We start from the raw sequence: 27,212 nt of genomic DNA, 5'->3' as shown, positions 1-27,212 counted from the left end.
ATATATAGCTCTTTTATTTGCTTTCCTTTTTACGTATGAGTTTTCACATGTAATGTTGAACCTGTATTTTTTTTTAGCTTTTCTCAAAACTTTCACAAAATGTAATAAATTTGTGTAATAAATTTATGTGAGATAACTTTTAGAGGCGTTAGATACTTCAGATGTCTGGTTCATTTTAACACCACAGTGAACAATTCAGACTATGAGAGGTTCTTTAGAGCAGCACATTAAACCCGATCACTCTGAATTAGATTATTTACGTCTAAACCAATGACGTTTGGTAAAATTGGTGGAATTGGTGGAAAGGTTTTTTTCTGCTTAATACAGTAATAATGAGTTACTTACCCACTACTTGATAAGGTTTAGTGATCATGAGATCATTACAGGAAATGTTTATGCTCTCTCCCTCTCTCTCTCTCAGGAAGTGATGAGTGTTGAACACAGAACATTGTTCAGTCAGTCAGTCATTACGAGGACAGTATGGAGTTCAGGTCACTCTCTGTAATACTCTGTGAGTAAATGTTCTCTTTATGTCTTCAGCAGAGTGAGAGCTGCTGTATGAAGGTACTAATATTTAATCTGAGTGATGAGGTTGGGTGTGATTAGTTACACTGTAGAGAACCGATGTTAATTTAAAGGTGATCTACTGTATTCTGGGAGAAACAGGTCCAGATTCTCATCACAGCAGTTCAAATGTTGGATTTTTAAGAAATTAGCTGTAATTTGCAAGACATATTGGGAAAGTAACCCATACTTTATGCCATCTTGTCTTTGAATATTGTAGTGATGAAGGCGGAGCTTCATCATTAATAGTTTTATTTAATTTGCTTTTATTTTGTATCAGTGCAGTAACTGCTGTAAGGTGATGTTCAGTTCATGGTGTGACTGATAAACAATCTTAACTGTGTAACTTTTTACACAAACATTCAAGCATTTGCTATCAGAAGCTCAATAGATAGATTTCTTTACACATATCTTTACATGTTGTACTACTTAAGATAGTAAATCTGAGGGTGCACATATGAGCTGTACATTAAAAATACAGGGGTGCAGGAAAAAACTATATTCAGCTGTATTTAGAAACAGAGTACTGTGGGGTGGATTTAGTGATTCAGGGGCTCCAGGAAAAAGACAACAATGAGGCTCCCTGGATGCACATTTTTAAATTAGGTGAGGTGCTGAGGTCCTGAGTAGCTTAAATACCTACACTGCAAACAGTTTAAAGTGAATTAATCTTAAATCTACTTGATATATCTACTGATACTGATTTGATACAGGCATATCAAACTGGGGACCTTCTGGATCGAAGTGCAGCAGAGATTAATGTTTATCCTCATCTATAGCTCTGAATTCAGTTCATGAAGGTCTTGCTAATTCGCTGATCAGCTGAATCAGGTGTGTTTAATGAGACAGTGTGCTGAAGTCTGCAGTGTTTTGGCCTCAGAGGACTGGAGCCTGACACATGTAGATTATCACTTTATTGTCTTGTTAATGCCAGTTTGTTTTTACATATTTGGATCATAACATAACAAGGAATAGTTTATCAATTACTGGGGTTGGTGCTGTATTAAAATTACTGATAATAATCAGATCTGATTTCTTTAATAATACAATTTAAAGAAAGACAAAATAGTGATAACTTATGTTGTTAAAATTGGCAGAGTTAGCTACCACACAACAGTCAGAAAAAATTACTGACTATAAGCTCACTTTGCAGAATGAATACATCATAATTCCTTCTTTTTCTCCTTCTATGAATGGCTTTTATAATTGAATCAATAATTCCTCACTATCACAATTAACAGCTATTTTTAAAATGTATAGACTCTCACTGAGCACTTTATTAGGAACACCTACCTTATATCTACACTCATTGTCCATTTTATCAGCTCTGTTTATGATAGAGGTGCACTTTAGTCTGTTTCTTCAGTTTACAGACTGTAGTCCATCTGTTTCTCTACATAATTTGTTAGTCTGCTTTCAACTTGTTCTTCAAATGGTCAGGACCCCCACAGGACCACCAAAGAGCACAAGTTTTACTTTGGTGATTAATCATTCTCAATACTACAGTGACACTGACGTGGCTGTGTGTTAGTGTGCATTGTGCTGGTATGAGTGGATCAGACACAGCAGGGAGTTTGGGTAGCTATATGTCTTTTTTTGTTTCTAGGTTTAGTTTTTCATCAATAGTATTTTTATTTGTTATTTTGGCAAATGCTTGTCCCTGAAGCCATCACCTCAACTTGTTTGAGCTTTTGAAGAAAATAAACCTGTCATTTTCTGGTTTATATGGTGTCCAGTGTCTGGTCTGGCAGGAGGTCTGGGGAGAGAGCCCACTCTCATTCTCTGATACGGCCTGACCCTGGACCTGGCTGTAACAGAACTGGGGGCTTGTCCGGGATTTGAACCCGGGACCTCATCAGGCCCCTAGGTTGTTACTGAATTGTAACAACCATCACTATAACTTTTACAAAGTGTATGATAACAAAACACAAAGGACAGAAACAACACACATAAAAAAGGGTCTAATCAGATTTTTCTTGTAAGGTGTTATTCATACTTTGTGCTGACAGAGGAAACACAAACTGCTCTGTTACTCCCACTAAAGAGATGCTCAGTGTCAGTTATGTGGGTTAACAGTGTTGTTTCAGTCCTCTGATGTGCTGTAAAACAAAATGAAATATATGAAATCATTCAGCTACAGATCAGCAGATAAAACTTCATGTGACCCACGTCACACTTTAAATACGTTTATTGTCAGCCTGTTTGCATGATGGGAAATATTAGTGTTTTTCTTAGAATTACTTTTAAAATTCAGTCTCATGAAGTGAAAACATTTTTTATCCTTAATGCTTCCTTTATAGTGTGAAATGTGCTGCTCTTGTGAATTTTCTTGAAGAAAGGAATAATTTCAGTGCTGACCTCATGTTTCTGTTTCTCTTCCCTTTTTTAGTGTTGATCTCACTTGTTCGAGTTGAGCATTCTCAAGGTGAATTATATATAGTGAAATGTTTATATTGTGTTTGTTGTTTAACTAATTAATGAACTGAAAAGTTGTGTTTATAAAGTGTTATGAAGAATTTGAGTTCTGTATAGTGATAAATGTGTTTTTCTGCTTGATTGTTTCAGCTCAGTATAAGACAGTTCTGACTGTGAAGCCTAAAGGACCACAAATATTCAGTGGAGAGACCGTCACACTCACATGTTCCATTTCAGGACAGACAGTAACAGGCTGGAAGTACTACTGGTTCAGCGGTGACAAAAAACTTCACTCCTCTGATGAAAACTACTATGTCATAAAAGACATAAACAGGCATCACAGTCTGAAATACAGATGTTTTGGTTCTTTGAAATGGATCAGAGGAAGCTCTCAATTCAGTAATGAAGTGACTCTCAGAGTGACAGGTACACGTCTGATCTTTCACTCCTTTCACTCATTATTCACCTCAGTCAGGGACGTAACTCGACTGCACACAGCCGGGCTCAGCCTGAAATTATATCCCCTATGAAATTTTATGGTAAATCAGATTTTACTGCTTGAGGCCATGCTGTTATATTAATTATCATTAATCATTAGCACAGAGTCTATTAAATATAATAGTCCAAAATGTTATCATATTCTGTAAAGAAGTATGTTCATTGGTACAGCCTGCTAAAAATTCATGGCGTTCATAGAATCACACAAACACAACTGACCGTTTTTAAAGCATTCAGAAAAAAAATGCAGTGCGTTTAGTGTTGGCCAACAACCTGAAGGTTACATTCCATAAAATAAAACACTCAAAATAAGTCTAAGCAAAAGCGATTACTGTAAACCATGAAACAATACTGTAGCACGTCATGCGCTACCCCAGGCTCAAGGAGGACCCTTGAGGCAAGGTTCAGGTTTGCAGCAGCCATCTTACTTTAATTTTCACTCCAAACTTACAAAACAAAACAAATAAATCCAAACCTATGCTGGCTACTTTTCAGTGGCTTCAAACTACAGACTTTTCAGCCCTTTCTCTAAACTAAGCTGGTCAACTCTTCACTCTCTGCTGCTGCTGCTCGTCCCTGTTTTCTCTCCCTGTTTCCTCTCTGCCTGTTTTAAAGGCACTCACGCTGTCAGCCAGATCAGCATCAGCTGGCTCTCATGGACCACTGTAGTCGTGTTGTCATTTTGTAGTGGGCGCCATGCTCTTATGCCTATATCAGGAACTCCGGGTCTAAGCCTGATTTCTCTATGGCCAGAATGAATAGAGTTTTAATGAAAATGTTCAGAACCCGATACATATTGTCCTGTGAACATTCTTCTTTTGAATATCACTGGATCCTCTGAATTATGAGGGCATTAAAGAGTTGAAATATGAATATTGCTAATATTGCTAATGCTACTGTGTACTGAATTCACGTCATTAGACTGGCAGCCTCCTTAAGCAGGTTTTCTCAGTGTACGTTTCCATGTACAGACTGAGGGCAGATGAAAAGAAGTCAGAACAAAATCAGCAGGTTTCCCTGCAATTGTCTTTTCTTCACCTGATACTCACTGAAACACGATAGATCTGCACATAGCTTGATTTGACAGCCTGTACAAACGTACCTGCACTCAGGCTAATTCAGTACAGACTCAGCTTAACATCACTGCTGACCCCCTGATAAGCTGATTTAGGCTTTTAAAATATCCTGATTGTTGTTTTAATGCTGGTAACATTTTGTGAGGACACTTTTTTGGGACATTGGCCAGCTTTTTTTTTGACTTTTTTCATTCCACTTTAAATCTACAGCAGCACAAATGAACTGCCGCACATTTAAGGTGGAACGGGGAAATTTGAACAAGCAGCCAGCGCAAAAAGAAGCTGAATTGAGCTTAAGCTGTAGCTGCTATAGTGTTATTGAACGCAGCTGTAGCGCCTACAAATTTGTGTGTAGCTATAGCGAAAATTTTCGCTACAGTTTCGCTACAGGCTTTAGGCAGTCCGCACAAAATCTGAACCACAGGACACGCTAACTGGGCTGGTGGCGATTGTGCAGTAATGACTGAGCCCAGACAGCTCCAGCAAACGGGCACGCGCACGCCCCACGCGCTGATCACTCTTTACTTGTAGGCTTAACTCGGGGGTCGCGACCGAAATGTTAAGAGCCATTTTGTCCTTTCAACAAAAATGAAACCACCTTGGGAGCATTTATGTCCGTTTTACCATCTTGGCTGTAAGTATATCTCAGTATGTGCTGAGAGTTCAGGCTGAAAATATAAACACAATTTAAATGGCGCAGCAGTACACAAGATTGTACTGCTGCGCCATTTAAGGTGGAACGGGACAATTTGAACGAGAAGCAGAAGAAAGAGAAGCTGACTTCAGTTTCGCGAGCTGCTGCAGATTAAATGTATGAAGAAAAGAGCTGAGTGGTTTATAAATGTAAATAAGTTCGTTCATCTCCAGATTATCGATGTTCGTCTCAAATCTCTCTTTTCCGTTTCATTATCTGCGTTGCTGTGTGTCCGGCGATCTGCGCGTCAGTCTTCAACGTTAAATGTTGGTGAATTAGCAGTTCTACATTAACTTAAGCATTTAAGACCATTTATTGTGAAAACTGTGTTATAACGATTTTACAGCAAAGGGGGATTATAATGTTATTTTACCTAAAAATCTAGTTCTGCTGTGGAGCTGCAGCAGCTCTGCAGCAGAGGAGAGATTATTCAGGCCCGATTCTCACCCCAAACAGAGCCAGAGTCACTGATGAGAATTTTGAGGCTAAAGTGACGATAGCTCATCTCTTGCTGTACAGTTTGAGCTAATCACCCTCTAGTCCTTCATCAGTGGTCACAGGACGCTGCCCACAGGATGCTGTTGGCTGGATATTTTTGGTTGATGGACTATTCTCAGTCCAGCAGTGACACTGAGGTGTTGAAAAACTCCAGTAGCACTGCTGTCTGATCCACTCGTACCAGCACAACACACACTAACACACCACCACCACGTCAGCGTTACTGCAGTGCTGAGAATGACCCACTGTCCAAATAGTACCTGCTCTCCATGGGGGTCCTGACCACTGAAGAACAGGGTAAAAGGGGGCTGACAAAGTATGCAGAGAAACAGATGGACTACAGTCTGTAACTGTAGAACTACAAAGTGCATCTATACAGAAAGTGGAGCTGATAAAATGGACAATGAGCCTAGAAACAAGGATAATCAAGTCATAAGTCATAATGTCATGCCTGATCAGTGTATCTTGCTGAAATGTTTGAATTAGAGCAGTTTTAACAGTTGACAATGCTTTGCACAAAATTCTCTGGTTTGTATTCAGTTAGTTTTGTTGATTTTTGTTAGGAAAAACCTGGAATAATTGACTTTGCATTTAGTCTTAATTCATGTTAGATATCACACCTTTGGGTGTGTAATTTTGATTGTTGGTTACACTTTTTGGTGATCTTTTTGTATATTTGCAGTTTTTCAATTGTTTCTTTCTGGCACATGATTAAATGCAGTGTCTTTTTCACGTTATCAGTTGGGCTTGTTTGATGTGTCAGGTGGAGATTCACAAACATTCTGACAATCATGCTTTGAAAGTAGCCACTACTCTTTCTGGAAAAGTAGCTAAATTGTAGTTAGCTACAAATTTTAGGAAAGTAGCTACAAAGTAGCTAACTACTATTTTTTCAGTAGCTATCCCAACCCTGACCATAGGTGGAACAGAAACATTCAAACAAGAAGCTCGCAAAAAAAGAAGCTAAATTCAGCCTCGTAGTTTTAACATGGGTAATATTTCTGGATAAATTTGGTTGCTCCGCCTCCCTGTCACCTCCACTGCTCCGCAGCTCAGCCACCTGGATCAAACGTGATGTGTAGTGAAGCGGCCCTGTGTGGTGGAGTTCGGGACTCGCTTCCTGCCTTTGTGCCTGTTGTGACCATCATCGTTATCATTTCTTGTCTGGCAGCCGACGTCCTCCTCCCACCGTCACTCGCGTGCCTTGGCGGTGCTCGGGATTTGTGTGCCAGCCCCCACTCACTTGCGGCTTTCCCCCAGCTGTCCTTGCCGAGGTTCGTCCTCGCTCAGAGTTCAGGCCCCGCCTTCTTGCTGGCTGTTGTGACCATCATCGGGGCTGGGGAAGAGGCGCATGCCATAGATACGAAACAAAATAATAATTTCAAGTTATATATTTGAACCATTAAATGAAAAAACAATGGAGATGTTATGACAAACGATAATATTTACTGCAAGATCACATACATGTTCCTTACTGTCCTTCTCTATTTAAAAACTTATGTCTGTCTTGAAAAGATATAGAGACACTTTTTAATGTAAAAAGCTGCAAAGCTTTCATGGTGTAAACATTACCCATGTAGCTTTAATTACCCAATTACTGCTTCATTCTGAGGGATTTAACAAAATTATTCTCACTCTGATCACTTTATCCAGTGTATATATTTAAATTATTAACTACATATCTCCTCACAGCTTTACCTACAGCTACACTGACTGTAGAACCCAAATGGAGTCCTGTGTTCAGTGGAGAGTCAGTCACTCTGAAGTGTGAAATAGAGTCTTACAGTAACTGGAGATATCAGTGGTATAAAGGCAGCAGTAGAACTGCAGTCTATCAGTCTCAGACAAACACCTTGACCATCAGATCAGCAGCAGATCAGGATCAGGATCAGTACTGGTGTAGAGGAGAGAGAGATAACAGACCCTCATCATCACAACACAGCAATCCTGTTACTCTAGTGAAAGATACTAGATTTTATACCCTCACTGCAAACGGTGAACTAGTATGATGTAATTAAGATTACAGGCCTTCACAGTATAGTAACAGAGTGAATCTCTCAACTGAAGGTGAGTAATTAATGTGATGAAGAAGCTGAGATCAGAACTATTCATGGACTGAAATGTGTGCTTCATCTCCAACAGCAGAAAAACCTAAACCTGAACTCACATCAAACCATAAAGTAGCTGCACTGATAGGAAATCCAGTGGTTCTGTACTGTGAGCTGGATCAGTCTGCTGGATGGAGGTTTTACTCGTCCAAACACACACAGAACCCTGAGAATGAGATCAAGACTGAAACACACTCCTACACCATCTGCTCAGTCAGTGTCTCTGATGGAGGACAGTACTGGTGCAGAGCTGGGAGAGGAAACCCAGTCTACTACACTCACTACAGTGATGGGCTCTGGATAAAGGTTACTGGTGAGTGAAACAGTTTACAGTATTTAAATACTGCAGATAAAATAAACAATGTGTTTTTATCATTTTAAGTGTGAGATCATACTTTCAAGAATGTGAATATGTAATGATCAGTTCTAAGAACAGCTGTACGTTTAGTGTTCGTTAACCAAAGAATTTCGAAAACCGATGTTTAACTATTCAGATTAAATATGTTCCTTACAACTTTATCAAGACAACATCTGAATTAAATGGCATACTAAAACATCTGAATGGTCATTTCTGCGTTTAAGGTGTCTCTCCTCCAGTCTCTCTGATGGTCAGTCCCAACAGAACTCAACACTTTATTACTGACTCTCACTGAGCTGTGAGGGACAGAGTGACTCTACTGGATGGAGAGTGAGACGATACACACACAGTGAGAAGGTGTCAGATTGTTCATCAGGCTGGGGATCAGTTACAGGATCTACATGCAGCATCAGCTCCCTCAACACATCCCACACTGGAGTGTACTGGTGTGAGTCTGAATCTGGAGAGAGCAGCAATCCTGTCAACATCACAGTGAGTCTACATGTAGTCTATACTGTGTTAGACCAAACCTTATACAATGGGATCCTTGGCTGGTGAGCACTGAAGTCTGACACATGAGTTTAGCCAGACATACACTGTGTAGTTTTGAGCCTGATTTTGTTGTATCTGACTATATTTTTGGATCAGCTTTATTGGTTGTTTATTGGTTGGTTGTCTGTACACTGTGAGGGACGAAGTGATCTCACAAACCAATTTCTCAAACTCACATTCAAACCACACACACATTCACAACCACTGCACCTACACAGGTGAACACACTAAAAAGATGGAGGATAAAAGCTGCCATTTGTGGTAACAAAGTTTGTGCATGCTGACTTTGCTCTGTTTGTGTGGAATTGAGAGGTATAATAGATACAGTGATTTATTTCAAATGTCTTTGCAAAATAGGCTGCAATACAGAAGCACTGAAGGGTAAGATAAAAATAACTGAAAGTGTGTTCCTGAGTCTACCCACATTTATTTATTTTTTCTGCCTGTATTACATTCCAAAAACAGCCAACAAAATCTGTTTAGCATCACTAGAAATATTAGCATCTGGCATGTAAACCTGAAAAAAATTCTACCTTACATTTTTTTTAGCTGAGTTCTATAAAGATGGATTATTCCTCCAGACTCAGACTACAGGAGAGATGACCATCCATACTGTCTCAAAGTCAGATGAAGGTCTCTACCACTGTAAACACCCAGAGAAAGGAGAGTCACCACAGAGCTGGATCTCAGTCAGAGGTGAGAAATACAGATATAATCAAAATGCAGTGTTTAAATCATTAACAGTGGGGTTTGTATTAGACAGTACAGTGTTTAGGAGGTGGTGAATGGAGCATTTCAGCAGTGTCTGGTGTGATTTGTTGAAATAGCCTGTGAAGCTCAGATTTATCAAATAACAGAGACAACACAGATCAGGAAATAAGACTAACACTTACTGAATATATAATCACTTATTATATATAAAAGTATATAATAATATACTAACTTAAAAACCATGTTATAGAATTTTCAATACAGCCGTATCTTTAATGCAATTTCATCACTGTCTTTTTATGTTTTGAACTTTTATTTATTTTGTTTTTTTCATTTTCTAATTTTATTAATTTATTTTATAATTTCTAACCTGTGGATTGCTGTTGTAAGAAGAGGGGAGGAGTTAAGAGTGAGAAGGAAAAGAAAATCCAGGTTAGAGAAGCTGTTTGGCTGAGTACACTCTGTTAAAGTAGTGGTGTTATTGTTTTGTACCACGTTTACGTTTTAGCATAAGAGTCTTCCAGAAACCTTGGGTATAACACGGTTTTTATGTAGAGGCAGGTACTAACAGGTCAGTGACGGTTCAATTCATGAAAAGTTTCTCTTTTATTTTGGCACACGGGAGCTACTAGAGAAGCGCCTGACCTGCTGCACTGAACAGCCAGTTCACAGCCCTCGCATGCTGTGGTAAAGTACTGCTGTGGAAGATACAATTTTGCTCATCATAGTTAGTAGATTATCACTGAGTCAACACATTAATGAATTAGTGAATTATTCAGTGACAGTGAAGGGAAAAAGTGATGACTAAGATTTCCTTATTTCCTGCATCACTGAAAGTAACTGAGTACAAAGATACATATTAATCAGTTTTTGGTCTGAAAGGAACCCAAAAGTTGCATTAGGTCATCCCAGGATGAGGCACTGCCAGTTTTCTGTCCCATACAGTAATGTGTAACTCTGTGGAGTCATTCTTTCTAGCTTGTAGCTGGAGGTTACAGCTGTAATGTGTGTGTGTGTGTGTGTGTGTGTGTGTGTGTTTCAGGTGTGTCTAATTCAGGAGCTTCATTCTCAGTGTTCAGTCTGCTCAGTAGTTTAATGGCAGTGTCTCCGTATCTGCTGGCGTCCATCGTTCTGGGGGTCAAATGCTACAGAGCTCGAGGTAAGAACTCTTTCAGTGTGACTGTAAGTGACACATAGCCTAATAGAAACATTAAGTCTATTATAGGAGTGAAACGATTCTGAAACTTAGACTGAAACAGCGATATAAACGTGCACTCTCCCCATAACTCCAACAAACTGCCACCACTGCTAGTGCAGCCTGTTTAGCTCTCATTACATTACTAATGTAGCAAAACTCAGTTTTCATTTCACAATTAACACTGTAACACATGTAAATAATGAAATTATTATTCTATTTAAAGTCAGGGTCAAGCTGTGTATTTTGTTAATATTACACATTACAGCTATTGTATCGTCTTCCAACTGTGTGTGTATCACATGACTATTCAGGTCCAGTCTAACCTTAAATGAATACACCAATCACTATTTATTTCTGACTGAACTTCAGAGAAGATTGTATTTTTATTTATTTTATATTATTTTTTGTTTACTTTGACTGGTCTTGACAACAGACCAAAAAAAAACAAATAAAAAAACAAAGGGGGTCTGAACCGAACCATGGATTTGGACAATCGTTACACCCCTAATATTATCACAGAATTTATTCTATAATCATAACTGCATGTCATTTGAAATGTGACTGACAGGAGCAGGATTATTAACTTAAACAGAATAAGGAGATTATAATGTTCTTACTGCAACTTACTGAGAACCACTGACCAACAACTGTCATTATTACTTATTTTTACGTAATTTTGTGCTTAAAAACATGCTTACCATGTTAGGAAAATGTGAAGTGAAAAACTACCAGATGAGGGCAGTGTAACATTTTTAATCAGAGTTTTGTTTTGTTTTTTTTTTCTTTTTTTCTTACAGCTCAGACTGATGAAGATCAAAGTCAGTATGCAGTCACAGAAGAATGAGGATATAAAAGAAAGCTAAATGTAGAATCACATCCACCTGTTTGTTAAAAATGCTTTCAAATAAGTTTTAGAAAGTGATGTTTTAGCTTTAATCAGCAGAAGTTTTCATGTAGAAGAAAAGCTCAGAACCACTTCACTGTATGATATTATCTGTACAGATTTTGTGCAATGTGATTTTTTTATTTTCACTTATCTTATTGTCATTTCTTTTTTTTTAACATAAATTTGCAAATACTTCCTCATATAATGAGAGGCAGGAAAAATAACACTTTTTTTACTGAACATGGTGGCAGTGAGAACAGCCGCCAGCACTGGCTGAAAAGCAACAGCCATACATCTCCCTAATATGATAGACATGAACAATCCCCAAACTACCAACAGCCCAGCACAGATTCACACAACCAGCCCTGCTGCACACATAATGTCCACACAGTCACAACTATTCACAAGATTTAAGTCTCTCTTACTGTAAGTCCAGCGCTTCTCATGAGTCTTCGCACATCCACGGTCATGTGATCCTGTAGCAGGACGCTACAACAAAATAAATAAATGTTTGAAAAGTCACTGTAAATGTGAAAAATGTAGATATGTTTTACAAAAGTTACACAGTTTCTCCAATTTAAATTTCACACATTATTCTTACTCATCACTGTATACAAGCATTTTACATTAAATAAAAAATAGTTTACTTTAAAGGAAGCAGAGATTCTTTGGTCATGTTGGGATGTTCAGCACTAAATCAATTATTGAGTGTGGTTTAAAATAGACTCCAGCTTTTATGCAGACAGGAGAAATAAATAAATAAATAAATAAATAAATAAACAAGTGAATTACTGTTGCTGATATTATATTTTCTAAAATCTCAATACAATCACTTAATTATTTTGCTTCTTATGATCACCGTGTTTTCCAGGCAGTAGTTTATAGTTTACTTTGGCTGCTGCTTCACTGTCTGAGGAACTCTTGTGAGATCTCCACAGATCATTTCTGTTCATCTCAGTTTAAACCACAAATAAAATCCTCTGAATCAGACTGAATCATCACTGAGAAGTAAATCAAATCAGCACAGAAACATGATCAGAATCAAGTCAGGATCTGGAGCTCTGTTTATTTCAGTGTGTTTGAAACCGTAATTCAGAGCGACTCTCCTAAATTCTGCAGTGAAACTGAAGTGATTGCTGAGCTCATGACAGTTGAGCTTTACTGACCCCTCAAATAGTCTTTACTGCCAGTAGAGGCATACGAAGATCAGCACACGAAGATCAGCAGTAACTGCAGAATCAAACTAGAGTCCATATAAAATCTATAAACACACTAATACACTAAATCAGCACATCATTATTATGTATGGAAAAAATATTACAATAAAAACCTTTTGGAGGTTAGTCATACTATAAACGTCTTGGGGATGACCATTCTGGATTTGTTGCGCTGTAAAAATGCCCCAAAGATGTCTTTAGGTAATGGGAAGTTGTTTGTCTTGTGCTGCCTTCAGAAATATGTTTTGGAAACCTGACATAGTTTACAAACGTTTTAAACACAGACTGTCCACAAACTGTCCACTCTATTTAGCACACCTACCTTGTTGGTCCACCTTGTAGATGTAAAGTCAGAGACAGAAGCTCATCTGTTGCTGCACAGTTTGTGTTGGTCATCCTCTAGTCCTTCATCAGTGGTCACAGGACGCTGCCCACAGGACGCTGCTGGCTATATTTCTGGTCGGTGGTCTATTCTCAGTCCAGCAGTGACACTGAGGTGTTGAAAAACTTCAGCAGCACTGCTGTGTCTGATCCACTCATACCAGCACAACACACACTAACACACCACCACCACGTCAGTGTTACTACAGTGCTGAGAATGATCCACCACCCAAATAGTACCTGCTATGTGGTGGTCCTGTGGGGGTCCTGACTATTGAAGAACAGGGTAAAAGGGGGCTAACAAAGTATGCAGGGAAACAGATGGACTACAGTCTGTAATTGTAGAACTACAAAGTGCACCTATATAGTAAGTGAAGCTGGTAAAATGGACAGTGAATGTAGACACAAGGAGGTGTTCCTAATGACAATAAGTCTGTCACTTTAATAGGGTGTCACGTCTGCCACAGGTCAGTTTGTGAAATTTCTGTCCTGCTAGATCTGCCCCTGTGAACTGGAAGTGCTTTTATTGTGAAATGGAAGCGTTTAGGAGCAAAAACAGCTTAGCCACGAAGCGGGAGACCACACAAACTCACAGAGTGAGGCCGGCGAGTGCTGAAGCGCACGGTATCTATCCTCTGTTGAATCACTCATTAAAGAATTCCAGTTTACCTCTGGAAGCAACATCAGCAAAAATGCCACTGGACTCTGGAGCAGTGGGAACGCATTCTGTGAAGTGATGAATCACGCTTCTCTATCTGTCAGTCTGATGGACGAATCTGGGTTTGGCACTGACTGCATTGTGCCAACTGTAAAGTTTAGTGAAGGAGAGATAATGCTATGCGGTTGTTTTTCAGGAGTTGGTCTAGGACCCTTCGTACCAGTGAAGGGAAATTTCAATGCTTCAGCACAACAAGACATTCTGGACATTTGTATGCTTCTTACATTGTGGTAACAGTTTGGGGAAGAACCTTTTCTGTTCCAGCATGACTGATCCCCAGTGAACAAAGCAAGGTCCACAAAGGCGTGGCTGGGCGGGTTTGGTGTGAAAGAACTTGACTGGCCCTCACAGAGCCCTGACCTCAACCCCACTGAACACCTTTGGGATGAACTAGAACAGAGATTGCAAGCCAGGCCTTCTCGTCCAACATCAGTGTTTATATAAACTTTCACAAATACTTTTCTGGATGAATGGGCAAAAATTCCCACAGACACACTCCAAAACTGTTCCCACAAGAACAGAAGAATGGAAGCTCTTATAGCTGCAAAGGGTGTGTGTGTGTGCGTGTGCATATATATATATATATATATATATATATATATATATATATATATACAGAGAGAGAGAGCAGAGATGTGTGTGTGGTTGTGGTTTGGCTTCTGTTCCGTTTTAGCTGTGTGGGTTTAACAGAGAAGGAGGGAGGAGGTGATAAATTGGAGGTGAGTTAGTTTTATCTTCTATCTGCACTGAACAGGGGGTCAGTATAAGGCCCTATAACACTCTTTTTAAACTTTTTCATTCTAGTAGCTGTTAATTAACTCATTTTTACTACATTAAGCAATACCTAAACTGAATTAAAGAGGAATTCCACAAGTTTGTTAGAAATTCTCTGTAATTTGATAACTAAGATGTAAGTAATGTAATTTAGTGTGCAAATGTAAAACATTCTGACCTGTAATTTCTTTACAGTGGTGGTGAAAGGAGCCAGGTGTTGTAATGTGTACAACACAAATTTACAGTGTTTTTATTTGCTGTCCTAAAACATCTTCTGAGTTTCAAATGTATTGTTAAACCTCCCTGCCATGAGTGTATTTTAAAAAATGTTTTTTAGCTTTTTTCTAAAATTAGCATAAAATGTAAAACTTCCTGTAATAGATTTCTGTGAAGTAACTTATAGAAGCATTAGAAACTTCAGGTGTCTGGTTCATTTCAACACCACAGTGAACAATTCAGACTGTGTGTTTCTCTAGAACAGCACGTTTAACATCACCCTGAATGACTTTATTTACATCTACACCAATGATGTTTTGTAAAATTGGTGGAGTTCTCTTTGAAGCGTTTTTTGTTTGTTTGTTTGTTTTTTGTTTGTTTGTGCTGCTTAATAAAGTAGTGATGAGTTAACTACCAACTACTTGATACGGTTTACAGATCATGAGATCATTACATAGAAAGTTTATGTTCTGTTTGTGTGCATCTCAGGACTGTGCAGTAAAAGAGAAGTTAAACATTCTAGACACATACATCTTCATTCTCTCTCTCTCTCTCTCTCTCTCTCTCTCTCTCTCTCTCTCTCTCTCTCTCTCTCTCTCTGTCTCTCTCAGGAAGTGCTGAGTGTTGAACACAGAACATCGCTCAGTCGGTCCGTCATTACAGGGACAGTATGGAGTTCAGGTCACTCTCTGTAATACTCTGTGAGTAAATTTTCTCTTTATGTCTTCAGCAGAGTGAGAGCTGCTGTATGAAGGTACTAATATTTAATCTGAGTGATGAGGTTGGGTGTGATTATGTACACAGTAAGGAACTGATGTTCATTTAGTGGATCTTCTGCAGTAATCTACTGTATTCTGGGAGAAAGAGGTCCAGATTCTCATCTAAGCAGTTAAAATGTTGGATTTTACAGTTATTAACTGTTGGCAAAGCATAATGCAGAAGTGGCCAGGTACTTTGTTCAGTCTGGAGCAGCCTGTCTCTGAATATGGTAGTGACAGGGAGCAGGGCTTCCCAGCATTCCTTTTCCTCTAATTTTTTCATCTACTGTTCATTTTACATGAGTATTTTTGTTTTAATATTTTATTCCACAAACTACATGTTTGAATGTATTTTATATTGTTTTGTTATTCTAACTTTGTTGGTGTTTGTGTTTCAGTAAGTAGTTCATCCTGTAATGTTGTAATTAATAGATATTTGATAACTGCAGTCTCTGTAGTCTTAATGATGGTATCAGTGCAGTAACTGCTGTAATGTGATGATCAGTTCATGGTGTGATTGATAAACAATCTTAACTGTGTAACTTTCTGCATGAACATTCAAGCATTCGTTATCAGAAGCTCACTAGATAGATCTGCATATCTATACATACTGTACTACACAATGTAGTGAAACTGTGGGTCCTCCGAAGGCTGTGGATTCACATTACAGCACATACAAGCTGTACATTAGAACAGTAAATTAAACAGTAAATTACTGTAATTTTATATTAATATTACATTTTTACAGTGTGATTGTGCGTATATCAGTCAGCAGTCAGAGTGGAACAGTATAGTCAGAGATATGATAGTGAAACTGCGTAGAACAGTCTGAAGAAACACATGCAGTTTTCCACATGCACTTATTTCACTCACTCTTTTTTTTTGGCTGTTGTGTGGAATGCTGGTCTTCTATGGCAAAGTGACAAAAAAAGTACAGCATATTGCTTTCTCAGTTTTTTTTTTTCTGATAGTTTTAAAGCAATTCACTGCTATAACACAATATTCCACACTTGACTGAATACACTGCAATACACTGTTTGCTGTTTGAGTTTAGATTCTTGCTGCTGCAGCATTAAAAACATTTCTTTGTGGTCAATCTGGCCATCCATAATTCAAAATATAATGCTATTGTAAGCCACAATGGAATAATGAGGGAGATAAAGCAGCAGCTGAACTAGAATTGATGCTGTTTATTAGAGTAAAGGTAAAAAAATTCAGCTCCTGATGAGCAGATAAAACTTAATATGAATCAAATCACACTTTAAATACATGTATCAGCCTGTGTGTGTTTAAGGCAAATATTAGTGATTTGTCAGAACTGCATTACACATATAGTTTCATGAAGTGAAAACATTTTTTTTAATCTTTAATGCTTCCTTTATAGTCTGACATGTGCTGCTCTTGTGCATTTTCTTGAAGAAAGGAATGATTTCTGTGTTGACATCATGTTTCTGTTTCTCCTCCTGTTTTTAGTGTTGGTTTCACTTGTTCAAGCTGGACATGCTCAAGGTGATTTATATATAGTGAAATCATCATATTGTGTGCTAATTTCATTTCCTGGAGAGCTAAAAAGTTGTGTTCATAAAGTGTTGTGCAGAATAAAATCTCTGTTGAGTGATAGATGTGTGTTTACTGCTTGATTGTTACAGGGCAGTATAAGCCAGTTCTGACTGTGCAGCCTGATTGGCCACAAATATTTAGTGGAGAGAACGTCACACTCACATGTTCCATTCCAGGAGGGAGTGTAGCTGATTGGACGTACAACTGGTACAGAGATTACGTACTTCACTCCTCAGATGAAAACTATTACATCATAAGAGACATAAAAAGGCATCACAGTCTGAAATACAGTTGTTATGGTTGGGGGAAACGAGGCCAAGGAGTCTCTCCTTCGAGTAATGAAGTGACTCTCACAGTAACAGGTACATGTCTGGTCTTGTATTCCTTTAACATGAACTGTGAAGTATAATCAATTACTGTAAGCATTTCATTTATAGATCTCTAATTGTCAGAGCAGTGTTTGATTGGCTGGTTTACAGTAATATTTATGTGATATAATTGTACAGAGAGACCAAAACCTTCACTGATCCTGGTGCCTACTGGACAGATGTTTACTGGAGAGAAAGTGACTCTCAGATGTGACATACAAGGACACACAGACACTGAGTGGAGATACAGCTGGTATAAAGATGGAGACAGTAACCATCCAGTTTATTCCTCTGATTGGAAAAGGGAATATTCCTTCAGTGTTGCAGAGTCTGACAGTGGTAAATACACCTGTAGAGGAGAGAGGAGGAGTGACTCTCAGAGATCAGAGATCAGTGATGCTGTTACACTGACTGTATCAGGTGAGTGTATTAATCTATTATTCACCTTAATCAGGAGCAGGCCTCAATGCAAACACCCGGGCTCAGCCTGAGATAATATGTTGCTCTTTTTTGACAAAATCAGATTTCATTGTAAGAGGTCTTGCTATTAATTAGCATTAACTACCATTAACTAACCGACTCTGCTGGGATAGGCTCCAGCACCCCCTGCGACACAGAAGGATAAGCGGCTTAGAAGGTGTGTGTGTGTGTGTGTGTGTGTGTGTGTAATCGACTCTGTTTAAAGTAATAGCCCTGGTCTATCAATACAACCTGCTAAAAATGCATGACATTAAAGCATTCAGAAGTTAAAACCTGCAGTGTTTTTAGTGTTGGCCAACAACCTCAAGGAGCTTATATATCATAAGATCAAATGCATGAAATAAGTCCAAGCAAAGGCAGTTACAATAAACCATGAAATGTGATACTAAACAAAATAATATCCTGCATGTTATTGTTTTCCCTGTTAATATATTTCCACCTTTAAATGACACAAAGCAGCAGAGAAGTTATGACAAACAATAATTCTCACTACAGGATCACATACAGGTGCCTTTGCTCCTCTCTATTCACAAACTGTCTTCTGTCCATCTAGAAAAGATTTAGAAACACTTTGTACTGTACAATGATAGGGAAATGCTGAATGCTGTGTTATGCTGTCTTCTCTGCTTTCCCATAAGGCCTTGTCTAGTGCTCTCATGAAATAAACTTTAACCATGCAGCATCAATTAGCCTGTTCTGTGTTATCCTTATACACTGCACTGTGGCATGTGTCATATAATAGCTAGCCAGCTAGCTTTAGCAGCTAATTGTTTAAACAGTGTTTCTCTTCCCAATTAACTCAACAGCCGTTTCTGCTCAGCACGTTGTTGGAAACTGGAGGCTCTCTCTTCCTTAGGCAGAGCCTTGTATTACTTAGCTGATGACGCAAGACCGCACCCTACTTGTTGGTTAGAATAAACTAATTCTATTAAATAACGAAAATAATGTGTAGGGGGTTACATGTAGGATGGAGCAGATTGACACTGTTTCACACTCTCGTCCTGATGAGAGAAATCTTCTTAATATTTTACAATTATTTTACACAGAATTCTCCTTGTAATGCAAATGTTTACACTAAAAAAAAGACCAAAAAGTTAATGAAATCTACACAGAGCTGTAGCTCTATAGTCAAGGTCAAGGCACACCACTGACCCCACTAATGAATTAACTTCAGCATTAGATCAGTTCATCCAGTGTATATGTTTAAATTATTAATCTCACACTGACTTTAAAACACTGTACTACATCTCTTCTCACAGCTTTACCCAGAGCTACACTGACTGTAGAACCCAAATGGAGTCCTGTGTTCAGTGGAGAGTCAGTCACTCTGAAGTGTGAGATAGAGTCTTACAGTAACTGGAGATATCAGTGGTATAAAGGCAGCAGTAGAACTGCAGTCAATCACTCTCAGACAAACACCTTCACCATCACATCAGCAGCAAATCAGGATCAGTACTGGTGTAGAGGAGAGAGAGATTACAGACCCTCATCATCACGGTACAGTAACAGAGTGGATCTCTCTGTTGAAGGTAAGTAATTACTGTGATAAAGACTCTGAGATCAGTGTGTGAACTCTTTATGATCTGAACTGTGTGCTTCATCTCCAACAGCAGAAAAACCTAAACCTGAACTCACATCAAGCCATAAAGGAGCTGCACTGATAGGAAATCCAGTGGTTCTGTACTGTGAGCTGGATCAGTCTGCTGGATGGAGGTTTTACTGGTTCAAACACACGCAGAACCCTGAGAATAAGACCAAGACTGAAACACACTCCTACAGCATCAGCTCAGTCAGTGTCTCTGATGGAGGACAGTACTGGTGCAGAGCTGGGAGAGGAACCCCAGTCTACTACACTCACTACAGTGATGCTCTCTGGATAAAGGTTACTGGTGAGTGAAACAGTTTACAGTCTATAAATACTGCAGATAAACTGAAGTAAGAATTTTCATCATTTTGTGTGTGACATCATCCTTGCAGAAAAGTGCATTTTTTTAATAATAATAATCTGTTGTGGTTCTGCAGTCCTAAAGCTGCTGTGTCCATAAAGTCTGATGAGGTTTTCATAGGACAGACTGTCACTAAATAAGTTTCATATTAATGCAACTGTGAAAAGAAATCAACTGTTATTTTTTTATTGTGTCACAATAAGAAAAAAATATAATGGTGGTATTGGATGGTGTATTCATTTTGTGATTGTGAAATGATTAGACCTAAGAATATCTATTTGTCTAGTGTTCTTTAACCAAAGCAAAACTGATGTTTAACTATCTGTTCCCTGTAACTGATCTATTACAAGACAGCACCAGAATGAAACAGGCATAAAACATCTGAATGGTCATTTTTGTGTCTAAGGTGTTTCTCCTCCAGTCTCTCTGATGGTCAGTCCCAGCAGAACTCAACACTTTATTACTGACTCTCTCTCACTGAGCTGTGAGGGACAGAGTGACTCTACTGGATGGGGAGTGAGACGATACACACACAGTGAGAAGGTGTCAGATTGTTCATCAGGCTGGGGATCAGTTACAGGATCTACATGCAGCATCAGCTCCCTCAGCACATCCCACACTGGAGTGTACTGGTGTGAGTCTGAATCTGGAGAGAGCAGCAATCCTGTCAACATCACAGTGCACAGTGAGTCTACATGTAGTCTATACTGTGTTAGACCAAACCTTATACAATGGGATCCTTGGCTGGTGAGCACTGAAGTCTGACACATGAGTTTAGCCAGACATACACTGTGTAGTTTTGAGCCTGATTTTGTTGTATCTGACTATATTTTTGGATTAGCTTTATTGGTTGTTTATTGGTTGGTTGTCTGTACACTGTGAGGGACGAAGTGATCTCACAAACCAATTTCTCAAACTCACATTCAAACCACACACACATTCACAACCACTGCACCTACACAGGTGAACACACTAAAAAGATGGAGGATAAAAGCTGCCATTTGTGGTAACAAAGTTTGTGCATGCTGACTTTGCTCTGTTTGTATGGAATTGAGAGGTATAATAGATACAGTGATTTATTTCAAATGTCTTTGCAAAATAGGCTGCAATACAGAAGCACTGAAGGGTAAGATAAAAATAACTGAAAGTGTGTTCCTGAGTCTACCCACATTTATTTATTTTTTCTGCCTGTATTACATTCCAAAAACAGCCAACAAAATCTGTTTAGCATCACTAGAAATATTAGCATCTGGCATGTAAACCTGAAAAAAATTCTACCTTACAATTTTTTTACACTACAGTATAAAACAATATTGGCTATTTAGAATGTTACACCACCTTTGACCAGCAGGGTGTGGCTACCAGAATATTTTCTCTGTTCTAGATAATAATGTGATCCTGGACAGTCCTGTTCATCCTGTGACTGAGGGAGATCCTCTGACTGTACGTTGTTTATATCACCCCACAAAGCCCTCAAACCTCACAGCTGAGTTCTATAAAGATGGATTATTCCTCCAGACTCAGACTACAGGAGAGATGACCATCCATACTGTCTCAAAGTCAGATGAAGGTCTCTACCACTGTAAACACCCAGAGAAAGGAGAGTCACCACAGAGCTGGATCTCAGTCAGAGGTGAGAAATACAGATATAATCAAAATGCAGTGTTTAAATCATTAACAGTGGGGTTTGTATTAGACAGTACAGTGTTTAGGAGGTGGTGAATGGAGCATTTCAGCAGTGTCTGGTGTGATTTGTTGAAATAGCCTGTGAAGCTCAGATTTATCAAATAACAGAGACAACACAGATCAGGAAATAAGACTAACACTTACTGAATATATAATCACTTATTATATATAAAAGTATATAATAATATACTAACTTAAAAACCATGTTATAGAATTTTCAATACAGCCGTATCTTTAATGCAATTTCATCACTGTCTTTTTATGTTTTGAACTTTTATTTATTTTGTTTTTTTCATTTTCTAATTTTATTAATTTATTTTATAATTTCTAACCTGTGGATTGCTGTTGTAAGAAGAGGGGAGGAGTTAAGAGTGAGAAGGAAAAGAAAATCCAGGTTAGAGAAGCTGTTTGGCTGAGTACACTCTGTTAAAGTAGTGGTGTTATTGTTTTGTACCACGTTTACGTTTTAGCATAAGAGTCTTCCAGAAACCTTGGGTATAACACGGTTTTTATGTAGAGGCAGGTACTAACAGGTCAGTGACGGTTCAATTCATGAAAAGTTTCTCTTTTATTTTGGCACACGGGAGCTACTAGAGAAGCGCCTGACCTGCTGCACTGAACAGCCAGTTCACAGCCCTCGCATGCTGTGGTAAAGTACTGCTGTGGAAGATACAATTTTGCTCATCATAGTTAGTAGATTATCACTGAGTCAACACATTAATGAATTAGTGAATTATTCAGTGACAGTGAAGGGAAAAAGTGATGACTAAGATTTCCTTATTTCCTGCATCACTGAAAGTAACTGAGTACAAAGATACATATTAATCAGTTTTTGGTCTGAAAGGAACCCAAAAGTTGCATTAGGTCATCCCAGGATGAGGCACTGCCAGTTTTCTGTCCCATACAGTAATGTGTAACTCTGTGGAGTCATTCTTTCTAGCTTGTAGCTGGAGGTTACAGCTGTAATGTGTGTGTGTGTGTGTGTGTGTGTGTGTGTGTGTGTTTCAGGTGTGTCTAATTCAGGAGCTTCATTCTCAGTGTTCAGTCTGCTCAGTAGTTTAATGGCAGTGTCTCCGTATCTGCTGGCGTCCATCGTTCTGGGGGTCAAATGCTACAGAGCTCGAGGTAAGAACTCTTTCAGTGTGACTGTAAGTGACACATAGCCTAATAGAAACATTAAGTCTATTATAGGAGTGAAACGATTCTGAAACTTAGACTGAAACAGCGATATAAACGTGCACTCTCCCCATAACTCCAACAAACTGCCACCACTGCTAGTGCAGCCTGTTTAGCTCTCATTACATTACTAATGTAGCAAAACTCAGTTTTCATTTCACAATTAACACTGTAACACATGTAAATAATGAAATTATTATTCTATTTAAAGTCAGGGTCAAGCTGTATATTTTGTTAATATTACACATTACAGCTATTGTATCGTCTTCCAACTGTGTGTGTATCACATGACTATCCAGGTCCAGTCTAACCTTAAATGAATACACCAATCACTATTTATTTCTGACTGAACTTCAGAGAAGATTGTATTTTTATTTATTTTATATTATTTTTTGTTTACTTTGACTGGTCTTGACAATAGACCAAAAAAAAAACAAAAAAACAAAGGGGGTCTGAACCGAACCATGGATTTGGACAATCGTTACACCCCTAATATTATCACAGAATTTATTCTATAATCATAACTGCATGTCATTTGAAATGTGACTGACAGGAGCAGGATTATTAACTTAAACAGAATAAGGAGATTATAATGTTCTTACTGCAACTTACTGAGAACCACTGACCAACAACTGTCATTATTACTTATTTTTACATAATTTTGTGCTTAAAAACATGCTTACCATGTTAGGAAAATGTGAAGTGAAAAACTACCAGATGAGGGCAGTGTAACATTTTTAATCAGAGTTTTGTTTTGTTTTTTTTTTCTTTTTTTCTTACAGCTCAGATTGATGAAGATCAAAGTCAGTATGCAGTCACAGAAGAATGAGGATATAAAAGAAAACTAAATGTAGAATCACATCCACCTGTTTGTTAAAAATGCTTTCAAATAAGTTTTAGAAAGTGATGTTTTAGCTTTAATCAGCAGAAGTTTTCATGTAGAAGAAAAGCTCAGAACCACTTCACTGTATGATATTATCTGTACAGATTTTGTGCAATGTGATTTTTTTATTTTCACTTATCTTATTGTCATTTCTTTTTTTTTTTAACATAAATTTGCAAATACTTCCTCATATAATGAGAGGCAGGAAAAATAACACTTTTTTTACTGAACATGGTGGCAGTGAGAACAGCCGCCAGCACTGGCTGAAAAGCAACAGCCATACATCTCCCTAATATGATAGACATGAACAATCCCCAAACTACCAACAGCCCAGCACAGATTCACACAACCAACCCTGCTGCACACATAATGTCCACACAGTCACAACTATTCACAAGATTTAAGTCTCTCTTACTGTAAGTCCAGCGCTTCTCATGAGTCTTCGCACATCCACGGTCATGTGATCCTGTAGCAGGACGCTACAACAAAATAAATAAATGTTTGAAAAGTCACTGTAAATGTGGAAAATGTAGATATGTTTTACAAAAGTTACACAGTTTCTCCAATTTAAATTTCACACATTATTCTTACTCATCACTGTATACAAGCATTTTACATTAAATAAAAAATAGTTTACTTTAAAGGAAGCAGAGATTCTTTGGTCATGTTGGGATGTTCAGCACTAGGGGTGCGGGAAAAACTCGATTCTTAGATGCATCGCGATGCGGACGTGAACAATTCTGAATCGATTCATAAATGTCAAAAATCAATTTTTTAAATATTTTATTTATTCCATAATGTTGACAGAACGCAAAATGCGGAACTTGGAAATGGGTAAGTGCAGCGCCCGGACAGTCTGTAGCGGCACAAAAACACTACTTGATGAGCGAGAAATCCGACCGGCACCCTGTGCATTAAAGCCAGGTTAGATCAGGAGTCACAACACAAATGATAATAAGAGCCATTTTGTCCTTTCAGCAAAAATCAAACCAGCTTGGGAGCCTCAACATTTAATGTCTAGTATGTCTCAGGGTGCGCTGATGTCTTAGTATAGGCTAAAATATAAACGAGAGCGCAGATTTACTTTGCTCTGCTTCAAGCTTTAGCTCAGCTACAGCCGCTTTCCTCCCCTTTCCATCAGAAAACTTTTCCTCAGAAGTAGAGCAGCTTACTGTAAAATGCCTCTCAGCCTTCATCTGTTTTACGAGGCTGAAGTCGCTTCTCATTCTCCAGCTTCTTTTTCGAATTTTCCCGTTCCACCTTAAATTCTGCCTGAGGCGCCGAATGTAGCTGCTTATATTTTACTGACACAGTGACACCGCCCCGCCTCCCCTCTATAACGAGACCAAAACCTTATATAAAAAAAGTACAAGTTATAAAATCACTGAATTAAATGGGCGGGGCGGCTGTAACGTGCTGCGTGGACATCCATTATCACTGGATCTAATTTCACCCTAACAGCGCATTTTATCGCAGATGAGTGGCAGCAGCGTCTCAAACAAGGGCAGCGAATGAGTCTTCTTGATCACTTCCATTTGCTTTATTAATAAAAGATATTGGAAGTAAATGCATTATGGATCATTGCAAATACTTTGCTTTAAAACTACCGAGTCCTCACACAGTGAGAAAACAGAAATCCTGTACAGAAAGGATCATAGGACGCTGACCACAGGACACTGTTGGCTATATTTCTGGTCGGTGGTCTATTCTTTGTCCAGCAGTGACACTGAGGTGTTGAAAAACTTCAGCAGCACTGCTGTGTCTGATCTACTCATACCAGCACAACACACACTAACACACCACCACCACATCAGTGTCACTGCAGTACTGAGAATGATCCACCACCCAAATAATACCTACTCTGTGGTGGTCCTGTGGGGGTCCTGACCATTGAAGAACAGGGTAAAAGGGGGCTAACAAAGTATGCAGGGAAACAGATGGACTACAGTCTGTAATTGTAGAACTACAAAGTGCACCTATATAGTAAGTGAAGCTGGTAAAATGGACAGTGAATGTAGACACAAGGAGGTGTTCCTAATGACAATAAGTTTGGCACTTTAATAGGGTGTCACGTCTGCCACAGGTCAGTTTGTGAAATTTCTGTCCTGCTAGATCTGCCCCTGTGAATTGGAAGTGCTTTTATTGTGAAATGGAAGCATCTAGGAGCAAAACAGCTTAGCCACGAAGCGGGAGACCACACAAACTCACAGAGTGAGGCCGGCGAGTGCTGAAGCGCACGGTATCTATCCTCTGTTGAATCACTCACTAAAGAATTCCAGTTTACCTCTGGAAGCAACATCAGCCACAGAACTGCAGGTTAGGAGCTTCTCAAAATGGGATTCCATGGCTGAGCAGCTACACACAAGACTAAGATCAAAATGCACAATGCCAAACTGGGGGAGGGGGGAGTGGTGTAAAGCACTCTGCCACTGGACTCTGGAGCAGTGGAAACGCATTCTGTGAAGTGATGAATCACGCTTCTCTATCTGTCAGTCTGATGGACGAATCTGGGTTTGGTAAATGCCAGGAGAACATTACCTGCCTGACTGCACTGTGCCAACTGTAAAGTTTAGTGAAGGAGAGATAATGCTATGCGGTTGTTTTTCAGGGGCTGGCCTAGACCCCTTAGTTCCAGTGAAGGGAAATTTTAATGCTTCAGCACATTCTGGACATTTGTATGCTTCTTACTTTGTGGTAACAGTTTGGGGAAGAACCTTTTCTGTTCCAGCATGACTGATCCCCAGTGCACAATACAAGGTCCATAAAGGCGTGGCTGGGCAGGTTTGGTGTGAAAGAACTTGACTGGCCCTCACAGAGCCTTGACCTCAACCCCACTGAACACCTTTGGGATGAACTAGAACGGAGATTGCAGGCGAGGCCCTCTCGTCCATCATCAGTGTCTGACCTCACAAAGAGAGAGGGCAGAGATGTGTGTGTGGTTGTGGTTTGGCTTCTGTTCCGTTTTAGCTGTGTGGGTTTAACAGAGAAGGACGGAGGAGGTGATAAATTGGAGGTGAGTTAGTTTTATCTTCTATCTGCACTGAACAGGGGGTCAGTATAAGGCCCTATAACACTCTTTTTAAACTTTTTCATTCTAGTAGCTGTTAATTAACTCATTTTTACTACAATAAGCAATGACTAAACTGAATTAAAGAGGAATTCCACAAGTTTGTTAGAAATTCTCTGTAATTTAATAACTGAGATGTAAGTAATGTAATTTAGTGTGTAAATGTAAAACATGCTGACTTGGAATTTCTTTACAGTGGTTGTGAAAGGAGCCAGGTGTTGTAATGTGTACAACACAAATGTACAGCTTTCCTAAACATCCTTAAACATCTTCTGAGTTTCAAATGTATTGTTAAACCTCCCTGCCGTGAGTGTATTTTAAAAAATATGATTTTTAGCTTTTTTTCTAAAATTATCATAAAATGTAAAACTTTCTGTAATAAATTTCTGTGAGGTAACTTATAGAAACATTAGAAACTTCAGAT

The 27,212-nt window shown here is 38.8% G+C and overlaps 2 protein-coding genes across 2 annotated transcripts; both read left to right on the top strand.

The window, feature by feature from the left end:
• Positions 1–420: 420 nt before the first annotated feature.
• Positions 421–8,174, top strand: LOC118800359. Its single transcript, XM_036560560.1, has 4 exons — positions 421–511; positions 2,954–2,989; positions 3,130–3,405; positions 7,888–8,174. Exons 1-4 carry the CDS (start codon positions 481–483, stop codon positions 8,172–8,174), a joined length of 630 nt encoding a protein of 209 aa, XP_036416453.1. The 5' UTR covers positions 421–480.
• A 7,358-nt stretch (positions 8,175–15,532) lies between these two features.
• Positions 15,533–23,667, top strand: LOC118800358 (Fc receptor-like protein 5). The gene is made up of 12 exons (XM_036560559.1): positions 15,533–15,565; positions 17,096–17,131; positions 17,272–17,544; positions 17,689–17,970; positions 19,644–19,923; positions 20,053–20,104; positions 20,263–20,329; positions 20,383–20,661; positions 21,361–21,609; positions 22,018–22,026; positions 22,689–22,787; positions 23,621–23,667. Exons 1-12 carry the CDS (start codon positions 15,535–15,537, stop codon positions 23,665–23,667), a joined length of 1,704 nt encoding a protein of 567 aa, XP_036416452.1. The 5' UTR covers positions 15,533–15,534.
• The last annotated feature ends 3,545 nt before the right edge of the window (positions 23,668–27,212 follow it).

Source organism: Colossoma macropomum, unplaced genomic scaffold, assembly GCF_904425465.1.
Source record: "Colossoma macropomum unplaced genomic scaffold, Colossoma_macropomum, whole genome shotgun sequence".
Classification (NCBI taxonomy): Eukaryota; Metazoa; Chordata; class Actinopteri; order Characiformes; family Serrasalmidae; genus Colossoma; species Colossoma macropomum.
Note: the sequence above shows the minus strand (reverse complement) of the source record. Positions and strands in the feature narration are given on the sequence as shown.